Source organism: Camelus ferus, chromosome 3, assembly GCF_009834535.1.
Source record: "Camelus ferus isolate YT-003-E chromosome 3, BCGSAC_Cfer_1.0, whole genome shotgun sequence".
Lineage (NCBI taxonomy): Eukaryota > Metazoa > Chordata > Mammalia > Artiodactyla > Camelidae > Camelus > Camelus ferus.
In genome coordinates, this window is record NC_045698.1 from 7,497,032 (window position 1) to 7,510,986 (window position 13,955).

The following is a 13,955-nucleotide window of genomic DNA, read 5'->3' on the forward strand; positions in this document are numbered from 1 at the left end:
ACTCGGCTAAAGCTTTTCTACAAGCAGGCAGGTGGAGGGCGTGGAGAGGGGGTGGGTGGGGTGGGGCGTGGTCTGTCCTGGCAAGGCCCCCTGGGGTCCTGCTCGGGCGCAGGCGGAGTCGCCGTCACCCGCAGGCGGGTGGCCCATGTTTCAGCCCCGATCTGGGTGGCGCGCAGCTTGCTGGGCCCGGCCCCCGGGGTCTGGGTGACGGGGGTCTGGGCTTGTGCTCAGGATGCTCGCTTCAGTGAGTTCCCTGCTGATGCTGGGCTGCTGGCCTGGGGGCCTCGCTCTGAGAACTGAGGCCTTGGAGGTTCCTATGCAGGGCGGTGGTGGGTGGCCTCTCAGCGGGCAGGAGAGCTGAGGGCAGGGGTGGTTCATGGACCTGGGTGAGACGTCGTCAGAGGGACACAGAACCATCACTAAATCACAGTGAGACTAAAGGGAAGTGACTGAGCCTTTATGTACTATTTTAACCAAAGAGAAGATGTTTGGGCTTTTAGCTGGTAGAATCAAATGATGTCCCATTTTCATCCAATTCCATAAACAGTTTTATTTATTTGATGATTTCTTAATTCTTAAAGATGTCTAGCAATCTGTGCTTACCGTGAAAAATCACTACAGAGGTATCAGTGAGAAAGAAGAAGAAACATCCCATTTCACTCTCCCTAATTCTCTCGTCCATTGAGTTCCAGCTGGTTACCGTCCCTGACCTCACTCTCTTATTTTAAGACACAGAGTGTGCACGCACCTTTTATTTACATGAATGGGATAAATCTGTAGAGACTGTGATTTTGACTTCTTCACGCAGTAGCTCTAGGAGGCTTTTCTGTGCAGCCCGGAGCACGCGCGGTGTACCCGGTTCCCGCAGCGGCACCGCTGAGCGGTGGTGTGTTCACAGCACGCACCCCCTGCCACGCGTCCCGTAACTGAGGCAGTTCAATCAACTGTGGCTCATCTTTCTGTACAAGGTCCTCTTTTAGAAAAAATATTTATCCAGCAGTCACTTCATGTCCAAGGGCCATCCTCAGTGCTGGGTCTACAGGGCGGGGAAGAATTCTGTCTCCCAAATTAAAAGTCTAATGCCCGCAAGTTTCTGAATGAGCCTGTTAGAGACAACACTGTCGTCAAGTCGTTTGTGTCGGGGGGGCGCGTTTCTGAAGAGGGTGCACCCGTCAGCATCCTGGTGCAGCGGCAGGTGCACCCAGAGGGCTAGACTGAGGAGTTGGCTGGGGGACTGTGAGTGGAGGTCAGGGCAGAGCTAAGGGGTGGGCCCTGGGGTGAGAGCCCAGCAGAGGGCACCCAGGGGACCTGGGACACCCGAGCCGCAGCCCCAGGGGTGGGAGATGGATGTGGAGGCGCAGGCACACACCCGCTCCCCTCCTGGCCGGCCCTGCTGAGCCCCCCGAGCCTTCGGGGCTGAGGAGCCCGGCAGGGGCGGTTGGTGAGGTCAGCCTCCAGGGCCGAAAGCAGGGCAGAGAAGGAAGGAGCGGAAACGCACAGACAGATTCTCAGAACTCAATTGCTCCATCAAAGGACACGCACACTTTAAATGCGCACATTTTCGCAGCCCCTGCCAAATGGCTCTTAGGAAAAGCAGTGCCAATTTACACTTCCCACTATGTTCTCAAGGGTGTTCTTGTTCGGGTAAAGGGCTTTTTTCAGTGTTTGTCAACTCAAAGTGAACTTTTCTTAGTACTTGCTGTTGTGTTTCCCTGATTTTATTGGAGCCCAGGATCTCTTATGATGCTTTTGGGTGCAGTTTCCCGAATCCCCAACAAAACAGGCTTCAACAGTGAGGAAGCTGCCTCTTCTTGCAACACGACCTGTCTGAAGGCGACAGCTGGCGGGGGAGGGGTGCTTCATTGCGTGGCCTTGTCGTGTTCTGAGCGTCTCAGAAATGCTCTTGACCTTTCCCACATGATCCCGAGACGGCCTGGCAGCTCCAAGCACCGTGGCCTCACGTTACAGCGCAGGAGGCGCCAGGCAGGATGAGCAAATCCCTGCCTGTGTTATTTTCTGAGATGGGAAAACATTTCCAGAAGCCTCCAGCACAGATTTGTTTACATCTGCCGGGGTTGTGTCACACGTCTCGCCTCGAGCCCAAACAAGTTGCTGGTCAGGGCGGGGGAGTGACCTCAGCTGACTTGGTCGAGTCAGAATCGGACCCTGCAGAAGCTGTGTGGTTAAAGAAAAACTGTAAAGCGACCATGTATGTGTATCATTTGATACTGCAGCCGCCCAGCAGGGCTTTCTACAAGGCCCCCTCCGCACTTGTGAGTGTAAATTCGAATGCAAATGCCTTGATCTGCCTGTGAGGTGTTCTCTAAAAAGCCTAGCCTCCCAGGGACTTACACATAATCGAGATACAGCCAAATCTGAACTCAGCCTTTACAATGGAGAGACTGTAAGAAACTAAAGCCTCAGATAATCCCTGAATCTCATTTAGCTGGTGATTTCAGCTGCTCTCATACGTCCCCTAAAAAAAGTAAAGTAGAAAGCAAGATAACCAAAGAAATGAACTACAAGGCCAGGGATGGCCGTTACGTGTTTACTCTCTCCATCTCTAGTTCTTCTTTAACAGAACGGCAGCAGCGAGGTGCACTGAGCACACAGCAGGGGTCCTTTTGGACTGGTGATAATATCAAGTTGGTTCGTGCCAAGTAACCTCTGGTGCAGCCTTGAAATTGCTATTCCTGGAACTTATCTTTAAAAATGCGGAGGAGATGCCCTGAGAACCAACCTGGCATTATTCACGCCACTCGCTGCTGGGGACAAAGTGGCAGTCAGGCTCCCAGGGGTGGCCGGCCGGCGCAGGCTGCCCAGACGAGTCCTGGCTCGTGGAGGATTTGGAGAGGGTCCCACTTGAGAAGAGAATGTATGACTTGGCCTGGGCCGGGGATAAACACTCTCCACTGTTCATCTTATTTTATTATTACTCCACCCGGCCAGGATTTCAGTCTGACTTCACTGTGAGGTTTATGGTTTTTTAAGAGGTGTTTTCCTTTTGCTAGGTTTCTACTGTTTCAAATAAATTAGAACTTGGCAAATCTCTGAGGTTTCCTAGCCTTGCCTGTTCTTGGAAACTACAGTTTTCGGAGTCTTTCTGACTAAGCACAGCAGTGCCACCTCCTCCAAGGCAGCTAGCCCTGCTCCTCCATCAGAGAGAGGACGGCCTGCTGGACACACCCCCCTCCCCACCTGCACGTCCCCCCTCTCCTGGTTGGGGAGAATCTGTTTTCTTCTGCTGCGCTAGTGGGATTTGCTATTTCCAATCAACAGTTCCCTCTACTGGCCTGCTTTGGAGAACTACACTTTGTGTACCCGGTGTCAGAAAAATCAGGTCTTGAGACAACCCTAATTCTGTAACATTTTCCCATTTTTAGAGCAGCTTGGGTTGATTGTCTGTTTCCTTAGATTTTTAGCCCATAATTGGTACCCAATTACATGTTGAATGAATCAGTAATTAATAATTGTGATGTCCGTGCCATCTTAGATAATGTGGGTTATGGCTTGATAATTAGCAACCTTTTTGATAAGTGAACTTTTTTCAGGGGAGAAATAAGAATCCTTCAGTCTTTTTACTTACTATGTAATTATTGAGGTTGCAGTCAGTTGGAAGTTTTGGACTTATGAACAAGGGTCGTGAGGGTTGTGGTGGCTGTGGGAATCCACAGGCACACAGAAACGTGGACCGTGCGGCATCACGGTCCAGGTGCCTAATCCAGGCTCGGAGGGCAGATCTTCTGTTGGAAGGGATGACTCATCAGGTAGCTGGGTAAAAAGTCAAGGAAGGAAAATGGGACTAGGTCGTGCAGAGGTCACCAGATGATCCCAGAAAGCATGCTGCATGGGTAAATTAAAAAGAGAGTTGTGTGATTACAGAGTAGACTAGAAGGGCATTGGTACAAGAGCTGAGGGTGGAAAGCGGATGTTGGGGAGGAAATAACCTTCCTTCTACCCCCTGGTTCCCAACTGAGACCCCTGTAATAACAGACTAACGAGAAAACCAGACGTTTATAAACACCTGTACCTCATGTAAACATGGGGGACATCTGGGAAAAACAAGTAACTCAAGGAGGTGGCTTAGAACTCTGGCTTAAATGTCATCTTCCATGAAGAACAACAAATTTGTGGAGAAACGGCAGGATAAACAAAAGCAGTTTGAAGAGTTTTCATCACAAAGAACAAAAACCATTATTTCTTTGGGTAGCTATATGAGATGATGGATGTTTAAACTTACTGTGGTACTATTTCAAAATACACGTAACTCAAATCATTATGTTGTACACCTTAATCTTCCACAATGCTCTGTGTTAATTATACCTCAATAAAACTGGGGTAAAGTAAAAAGAAAAAGGATGTATGTCTTGCTTTTAGGCAAATGGGGAGGGAGCTTTTCTTGCATCTGCTTTTTTCAGTTGCCTTCAGCTCAAAATAATTTTTATGTCAAAGTGGCATGTTTTGGGATGGCATATTCTGCTACCCTTCAAAGAGCAAGGCCAGATAAAAAGGAGATAGCTGGTAAAGAGTTGAGTCTTATATGAAATGTAGTAACCATGAAGGATTTTAGGTAGTAGCTGTGTTGATCAGAAGAGTTTCTTGCTGATAGCTTGAAGAATGAATGGAGGGGCAGAAGTGGGACCAGGGAGGACATTTAGGAGAGGGGTGGACCCCAGTAAGGATGTGGTGGCCCAGCTCTGGGGTGGAAGTGGGGATGAAGAAACACGGACAGGTATGGAAAATATTTACCAAGTGGTCTTGGCAGAATTCACTGATACTTGGATGGGGAGGAGGTGGGGGAAGGCTGAAGAGAAAGCCCAGATTTCTGGCTTGGGTACCCTGGTGACTGGTGGGTGTTCATCACTGAATAAAGAATGTGGGCAGGAGGAATGGGTTTGGAAGAACCATGCTTTGGATTTGATGTGTTGAGTTTGAATTGATGGTGGGTTACCCAAGATGAAATAGCCACTAGACTGATACTTAGGTAAGAAAGTCAGGAAGAGAGACTGAGCTGGAGATAAGTGATCTGGGAATTTTAGGGTGATTCCCAGATCTATGAGAGTAGATGGGGTCACCAGGGGAGAGTGGATGGGATGAGATGGCGTAGTCACACATCTGAGGAACAGCGGCATTTCTGGAAGGAGAGAACAGGGGAACTCACAAAGAAAACTGAAGAGTGGCCAGAGAGATAGGAAGAAACTCAGAAGGGTGGACAAGCCGGATATCTGCAGAGAGTATTTCCAAAAGGGTGGAACAGACAAGTGGGAAATGCTATGGAGATGTCTAGTAAGATGAGAGCTGACTAGTAACCATTGAATTTTGCCACAAGGCAGTCACTGGGTCAGATGGAAGACAGTTTCAGGAGACTGTGTGTGGGGTGGGGGTGTAAGTAGCAAGAGTGAGAGTGGATGAGTCTGGAAGTTAGACTGAAAAGGAGTCAATTGATTGATGGCCGGTGGCTGGAACGCAAAGACAGGTCCACGGGGATTCTTGTTGGTCATCGCAATGGACTGAATGTTTACGTTCCCCCACCCCTTCCAATCAGATGTTGACTCCCAATCCCCAAGTGATGATATGAGGAGGTGGGGCTTTGGGGAGGTAAATAGGTCACGAGGGTGGAGCCCTCGTGAATAGAATTAGTGCTCTTGTAAAAGAGCCTCCAGAGGGTTCCATCACCCTCCACCTTGTGAGGACGCAGTGAGAAGACAGCCATCTATGAACCAGGAAGTAGACGCTCACCAGACACTGAATCTGCTGACACCTTGACCTTGAACTCTCCAATCTCCAGAACTGTGAGAAATAAATATTTGTTGTTCAAGCCGCCCAGTCAATGGCAGTTGGTTACAGCAGCCCGAGTGGACTGACAGTCGTATTTATTTTAAGATGGGTGGCCCTTGAGCACAGCTACCAGCCTCTTGCTGCACAGTAGCTCCCAAACTCTAGTTTAAAACGTTTCTAGTTGATATATCTGTGGCTGGGCTGGGGACCGGCGGACAGAGACTGCCTCCGCTCATGTGTCTGGGGTGAGCGGGGCCCTCCAGCTGTGGCAGCTCTGCTCTGTGTGTCCTCACCCTCTTCTTGGGACCAGCGTGCCAGCCCGGGCATGTTCTTCTTAGGCAGACAGCTGAGGCACAAGTGTTGGAAGGAGTCCCGCCAAGTGAGTGTGTGTCAAGCTTCTGCCTGCAGACATCCTATTGGCCAACGTTCTTCTTGCAGGACTTTGAGGTCACATGGCAAAGGGCAAGGTGAAGAATTTAGACCACGAATATAATGTGATGGGAGTGAACTAAGGGGAGAGGTTGAAAAGAAAGAGGAAGTAGCTTGTAGCACAAATATATTCCTCAGAAGTCACGGGGAATGGCTTTAAAGCCCCGGAGGGCGAGGAGAGATGGGCGTCTTTAAATAGGAGAGGAGTCACCTTCCTTTTCACTAGCATGGGTGTGGGTGACTGTGGGGGGTGATGGGGGAAAGTTGAGGGGGTTCCCTTCTTGCGGTTTCAGTTCTCTCTGTGAAGAGGGAGTTGCGTCATCTCCTGGGAGAGGGGTTTGCTGTGAGCTGGGTGACTTAAGGGTGGGAAAGTTTGAAATTTCCCACGTGGGGTTTGGAGGAGAGTGACTCAGTGGAAATCAAGGGTGGACCTGAGGCTTCTAAGAATGCATAGACATTAACCTTTTTTCTTGAAAACCATGACAATTAACCAAAGGGTGCTTTCCTTGGCTTTGGTAACATAGGTAGATGGATAGATAGTCAAGCGTGGCTAGCATGGGTTTCTACCCCCATCGGCTCTCAGAGAAAATGCCACTGACCATCCAAAGTGAAGCCAGAACCCTGGGGCTATGGTTGTACCAGGAGTCATCGTTTTCTCTTTCTGTTACTTGGCTCGGTCAGGCAATCACCGAGGCCTGTCTGTTTATGAGTGCTTTGTGTCAGCATCTCCTCTCCATCCACCTGGCCTTCCCAGGGTCCATCCTGGCGTCCAGCCGCCATCGTCTGTGCCCACCACAGCCTCCTGGTGAGCTTCCTGCACCACTGGTGAGGTTTGTGGATGGCGTGGAGAGGCTCCACCCCCGGCAGCCAGCTGAGAATTATTGTCCCTCTGCTTCACTCTTGTCGAGTGGCCCTGTCCTGAACCTCCTTTCATGAAATACACTTTCAGTTTTAGAATAGTTCAGACTTACAAACTGCAAAGATTGTGCACAGAATCCCTGTGTTCCCCATGCCAGGCTTCCCCTGTGGTTAGGGTCTTATATTTGGAGGATACATTTGACAAAACAAACAAACCCACACTGATGCATTTTTAATATTAACTCAGGTCCATTTTTATTTGGACCTCCTCGGTTTTTTCCCAATGTCTCTCTTCTGTTCCACCATCCCAGCTAGGATCCCACGTGATGTTGAGTTGTCATGTCCCCTTAGCTCCTCTTGGCTGTGACAGTTTCTCAGACTTTTGGGGAAAACTTGTCAGGTAGTCTGTAGAATGTCTACCTCAATCTGTGTGTGTCTCATTTTTTTAATGATTAGACTGGAGTTACAGGTTTTTCAAAGGAGGACCACAGAGGAAAGGACCACTCTTATGACATCATATGAAGGATTTTGTTAAAATAAAAAGAATATCCAATGACACCTGTTACAGATGGTAAGGCAGACTTGATTCAGAATCGTTTCCATTGGTATAAGGACCATCGCAATGGGACTTTGCAGTGGATGAGAGAGACTGGGCTCAACTCTTGAATACAGCAAGGGCCAGTGGGGATTTATAGCCAACGGGCAGGGTAGGGGTCTGTGGATGGAAAATTACTAAGAGGAAACATCAGGGAGATTCTGGCCAAAGCGACCTAACAGGATTCTTGCTGAAGACAGGCCAGGGTGATCAGATATCACCTGGGGGATGGTGGAACTGATCAGATACCAAGGGTGGAGTGTTCTGGTTAAACTGACTTATGAGCTGGGTTCTTGATAAAATGAGATTTTACCAGGAAGTGCATAGATGGGCCTGGGAGGAATTCAGGAGCCCAGCTAAAGTTTGATCGAGCAGAGAATCGTTACCAGCACATGCTGTGGGCCTGCCTTATCCCTGTGGGCCTGGACCACCAGGCTGAGGTCGTGCTGGCCAGGCTTCTCTGCTGTAAGATGACTCCCCCCTCCCTCCTTCCTCCCGTCTGCTCTTTGGAAGAGGGGGTCTCTGTGCACAGCCCGGAGTTAAGGAGCGAGTTGCTGTGTTTCATCTCCTTGGGAGTAGAGCACACACCTAAATTCCTTGAAATTTTTCTGCCGGGAGATTTGTCCATCAGGCACTTTTTATACAACCCCTATCTCCTGTCATTTCCACAGTGGTGAGGTTGATATTATCCCCCATTTTCCAGATGAGTCAGTAGAGACTCAGTGCAGTTGACTTACCTTCCTAGGGTCACCCAGATTTTAAGTGGCGGGTTGGGAACTTGAACTTGGGAGTTCTCAGGGCCAACTCTCTTAAGTACTGAGTTCTCCATTTACACTGCCATGTAATTACTACACGGAAGCTAGTTCATCAAGAGTTAACTGATTCCCTGGGCCACTTGTGCCCTTCTCTTAGGCAGGTTACGGCTCATGGGGCTGGGGTGGGTGTTTGGGGGCTCAGTATGGTCAGCCCACACTTTAAGTCCACTCTGAGGACTTCAGGAGCCAAATCCTATTCCATAAGGTCAAAATTGGACTAGAGTCAAGCTAGATTTCAGAATGAGGCACGTTTGGGTTCTGTTACACGAGGAAGGCTATGTTCTCTCTAGTATCTGTCATCCAGCTAGCTAGCTGTCTCACTAAAGAAAAGGAAGGCTCATTTTGGTTAATTGTCACGGTTTTTAAGAAGAAAGGTTAATACCTATTCATTCTTAGCAGCGTTGGGTCCACTCTTCATTTCTGTTGAACGAGGTCGTCTGCAGAATAAGCGGTTATTCTGTCATCCTGGGAAAGACAGTGGTGCCGAGGGTGCTTCCGTGGGTCACTGACAGCTCAAGCCGGCGGTCAGAGTAGTCAGAATGGGTGGGCTACATGCTGGTTTTTCTGACCTCAACGTAAGATGCGGGACTGATCTGTATAATGGGCTGTTAGCTTTGTGGATTGTCAACTTTCGTCTCCCACCTCTTCGCAGTGTTTAGGACATGTCACTGCAGAGGAAATCCTGCTGAAAATTGAGAAGGACACGCTCCTTCACGATTGTAAAGAAACGGCTCTAAAAGAATTGCGATGCGTTGCACCATGACCCTGGCTTGATCTAAGTGACAGATGCCACAAAGTGTTTAGCTGGATGACGAGCCCAAAATGAAAGCCCCACCCCCACCCTGCCCACAACACACACACGGATTAGAGCAGATAAGTGGCTTTAGGGCCCCACAGCTAGCATCCGTCTACGGGGGGTGGGGGGAGGGGGGCTGTAGATGACAGCAGAAGGCAAAGTGATGTGAATGAGTCAAAATGCATCAGCTGCTGCTCGAACCTGTGGGTCACGGGGCCGGAGGGTCACACCCATTTGTGTCTGGCTTGTTAACCCCGCAACATGATCACATGAATCAGTGCTTCTCTCAGAAAGTGAGAAAGGTACATGTTTGTGTAGCTTTGAATTTTTGCGGTGAGTTTAGGAGATGGGCTGAGGTCTGTGATGAGCAGAGGACACTGCTTCTGGAAGAGTCCACATGCTAATTTTTATCACTTATTTGTAACTTGGAAGTTGATGAGAAAGATGCAGTTTTGCTGGGCGGTGTCTGGGTGCCATGCAAGGAGGGAATTTGGGTCCCTGCCTGATGGTCGTCTCGCCAGGGTGTGATGAAAGGACAGCCCCCACCCTGGGAGGACTTAAGGTGGGGCATGCACGGCGGCACCGGCAGGAAGGGGATCGAAGGCCCAGGAGGCGTCGCTGCAGCAGGGAGGGGATTCTCCGAGATGCTGGATGCTGTGCTGAGGGCCTTGGCTCCCTCCGCCTCCCAGTCTGCAGAGCAAGGTGACCGAGCCTTGGGAGGCCCCTCGTGTCTCAGGGCTCCCCGCCCTCTGGAGGAGGCCTCACCTCCTCTGCCATGTCTCACTTCGCACCCAGCACCCTTCCCGAGACCAGCCGGGAAAGGAGCCTCAGGGGCCCTGGCTTCCCTGTGGGGCAGAGGCCTCCCTGCGGGGAGCAGGGAGTGCAGTTAAACGTCCACCAGCTCCACACCAGCGCCCCCGACTGTGGGTGTTTCCAAGGCACGTGCACGGGGTGGGGGTTGGGGGGCGGAGTTTGGAGCTGAATCCTCAGCATATGAGGATGGAGACTGGGCAGCCAGGCCCCCCAGCCGCTCTCAGGAGAGAACTTCTGCAGGTTGCTAATACCCTAAAGGGTGTGTTAGCCACCACCAGAGGGGTCAGGATGGAGAAGGCAGCCAGGAGGCAGGCTGGAGGGTGCAGGGGCCCGGGTACAGGGAAGCAGGGGAGCTCCCTCTCCCCTCCTGGTCCTGAAACAGTGAGGTCTGAGCCTCCAGCTCAATGGTTTCAACAGCAGTGATTCCGCGCCCACAGGGGACACTCAGCAATGTCTGGAGGTGTTTTTGGTTGTCAGACCTGGGAGGGAGGGCACAGTAGCTGCCGGCATCTGGTGGGTGGCGCCCAGGGGTGCTGCTGTCCGTCCTGCGGTGCCCAGGACAGCCCTATGACAAGGAACAGTGCGGCTCTGGGTGTCAGCAATGCCGGGGACGGAACCCTCCTCTGAGGGACTGAAGGGTCTAAGGGGAGGATGGCGTGTCATTTCACATGAGGACTTGAGCAGTGTGGCCAGTGGGCCTCGGGCAGCATGGATAATTGACCCAGGAGCCTCTTCCCATGGCCCAGGGCCTTCTGTGGGAGGAGCTCTCTGCTCCATTTTGGTTTTGCATGGGCGAGGCTGGAGAATCTGGGAACACTGCTCTCACCTGTGTTCTCCTTAGTCACTGCAGTCTAAGAGCACGTGGGCTTTTTGAAAATCCTCTGGGGATGAGCAGAAAGTCAGGCCCTTTTGGAAGTGCAAGGTGATGAAGGCGAGAAATCCGTATTCTCAAATGACTGTTCTTAACTGCTTGGGTTTATGGCTGAGGGTCTGGGTAGTCACACTGCCTGTATTCCCTGCCTCTGTGTGTGTGTGTGTGTGTGTGTGTGTGAGAAAGAGAGAGAGAGAGAGAGAGGTAAGTAGCAGGGTGGCAGCGTGCACTGGCATACCGTGTTGCTATTATGATGAGATGATGTCTTTTCTCCTCCCTGAATCTCTGAAGCCCCGGAGTTCCAGGGAATGGCTTCAAGTTTCATTTCCCGTTTTGCACCTGCTTGCGTTGGCATCTGCAGGGAGCTGACAGCATCCAGGACCACCCCCTGACCAGGCAGTGTCTGCATGGGGCTAGCTCTGCATTTTCACACGCCATCCCTGCAGCATCCTTGCCCACCATGTTCCCTCTTTAACAGGTTGACAGGACAGCTGGGTTTCCAAGTGGGTTGGCAGAGGGAACAAGAACCGGAGGCAGCCACACCATGGCCAGGGCGGGCCTGTGTTTCCTGCACTCGTGAGAATTACTTCTTGCAGCCTGAGAGGCAAACACATCCCCCCCCCCACCCCAGACAGGCTGGCCCCGGAGTTTGGCCATGCAACATTTCTCTCTCTCTCAGCAGGAAGGCCTCTCTGGAAGGCGCGCTCTTTGTGGAGTGTGGTTAATGCACGTGTGCAATTCTCTTCGCAGGACACGTCACCATCACCAACTACTTGTTGAACTATTTCCCCGGCCTTGACCTTGAAAGGAGGAATGATTTTGGGTTCACGGCCCTGATGAAAGCCGCCATGCAGGGCCGAACGGAGTGCATCCGAGCCCTGATGCTAGCAGGTACGCCCCCACCTGTCCTGTGTGGCCCTGCGGTCCCGGGAAGTGCCGGGTTTGCTCCTTTAAGGAATAAATGTGTGTGGAAGGGAGGCATCACCCCCTAGAACCAGCCTAGTGTATGGCTGTCATCATTCGCGCTGAAACAAACAAAAGCGAAAGCACCTGTTTCCAGGGCGGGTGGGAGGTCGCAGCACTGGTCACCCCACAGGACAGCCCTCCTTGTCCCCTGTGGGCTTCTTCCTGCCTGTATTTGTTCTTCTTCAGAACTGTGTGGTCTGGTCTTGGCTCTGAGTGGCAAGACGGTCCTGTTGAAGGTGGGCAAAGTAGAACAAGTCAAAGACGTGCGTCAGAGTGTTATGTCTGCCCCTTCCGGAGGGACCAGGGGTCCTGTGACTCGTGCTAGCCGTTAACTGCTCCAGGCTGCTCTTTGAAGCTTTGGGAAGGACACTAAATAAAGCCTTTTTTCTACAAAAAAGAAACAGGGGACACGGAGGGGCTTTTGTACCTGGGAGGGCCCTGCAGGGTCCTGCTAGGTTTCAGTCCCCCTTTTTCTTTGATACCCATCAATCCTGAGGGGAACAGGGGCTGGGGAACAACAAAGGGATTACAGTTTTGGGTAGAGAAGTTAATCATAAGCCGGGGTGGCAGGGGGACTCGTGGAATAGGGGTCTCAGTCTTAATGCGTGGCCGTTTCCTTCTGCGCTGTGTCACCGAGTGGAACATTCTGGGGCTGCAGCCCCCCTTTGCCCTTTGCGGCCTCCTTATCTTGGAGGAAGCCCTTCCTTCTCTGAGCCTCCCTGTCCTCATCTGTGAAATGGGGGCAGTGACTTCTTCCCACCGCCCTGAGGATGAACCACGACACCACTTTGTAAACTCTCTGACAGGTTGAATGAATTACGAAGCTGAATTGCCCGCGACTGTTCTCCAGTTTTTCTCTTTCACTCTAAAGTGGAATCAGTGATCATCTTTCCAGCACAACCTTCTTGAGTTATTCTGAGAATTAAACGAGGAAATGTACGTGAAGGGCTGGGCGCCGCGGGAGCATCTGACCCCTCAGTCTCACTCAGTGGGAGATGCTGATGTCACATTATTTAATTTCATTACCTTAATTTATTTTGGTTTTGTTCTTGGCACTGGGTCCAGGCATTCATTCTATGTGCTCCCAGAGGGGTGGCATTCCCCCATCTCAGTATCTTGAGGACAGAATTAAAATTCTTCCAGGCATCAGTCTAGACCAGCAGTTCTGTTTAGGCAACTTGCTGCTGCTGCTTTTTTTTTTTTTAAATAAAATTTATTTTATTAAAAATAGAATCTTCTATTTAAAACCAAAATCTATTTTGGAATAACTTTAGGTATATGGAAAAGTGACAGAATCGTAGAGAGAGCGCACACTCAGCCCTCACTCAGCGCCCTGTGTTAACATCTTACCAAGAGGCTGAAGCTACACACGACTAGTCAGTAAACCCCAGGCTTTATTCAGATTTCATCAGTTCTTCCATTAATGCCCCCTTTCTGTTCCAGCATCACAGCCTGGCTCCCACATTTAGTTGTCCCATGTCCCCAGTCTTTTCCGGTCCCCAGAAGTTTCTCAGTCTTTACTCCTTCTTCATGACAGGGTTTTGACACCCACCAGTGAGTCGTGTCCCCTAGTCTGAGGCCATCTGTCCTTTCACTCTTGATTAGATCAGGGTATAGGATTCACAGCCTGTGTTGGATTGTTTTTCTCTCTTGCTTCAACTGGAGGGCGTCAGGGGATGCTGTAAGAAAAACAAATTCAGTAAGCGAAGATGGAGGCTTCGAAGATGAAAACCTTCTTGGGAATAAAAAAAGATCCTCATTAAAATTAGTCCTATTGATTGTGCTGTTGACTCAGCGACGGTGTCATTTTCTTTAAAGCGGTTGCCAGTTTCTGGGGAGTTGAGGCCCTGCGGGTCCTGGATCAGCGGCGTCAGTGAGGGGCGGCACCTCCCAATTAGGGGACTCTGCCGCTTTTGTGTCTGAGAGGCACTTCCCCTGCTTTTGCTGCTTCTGGATATCATTATAATTGAGTGTAGATTTTTAGCAATTTACTTTTACAACCAAAACTTACGATGTCAATCCAGGCGTTTTCCC

At 50.6% G+C, this 13,955-nt stretch overlaps 1 protein-coding gene across 2 annotated transcripts in view; it reads left to right on the top strand.

The window, feature by feature from the left end:
- Positions 1-13,955, top strand: part of ANKRD33B (ankyrin repeat domain 33B) — a 72,370-nt gene that overhangs the window by 50,827 nt on the left and 7,588 nt on the right. The window contains exon 3 of one of the 2 annotated variants that reach the window (XM_032470053.1): positions 11,706-11,846. The exons of the other annotated variant lie outside the window; for it this stretch is intronic. Coding sequence (XP_032325944.1) covers positions 11,706-11,846 — 141 coding nt within the window. The remainder of the gene's footprint in view (positions 1-11,705; positions 11,847-13,955) is intronic. 2 annotated transcript variants of the gene reach the window in all.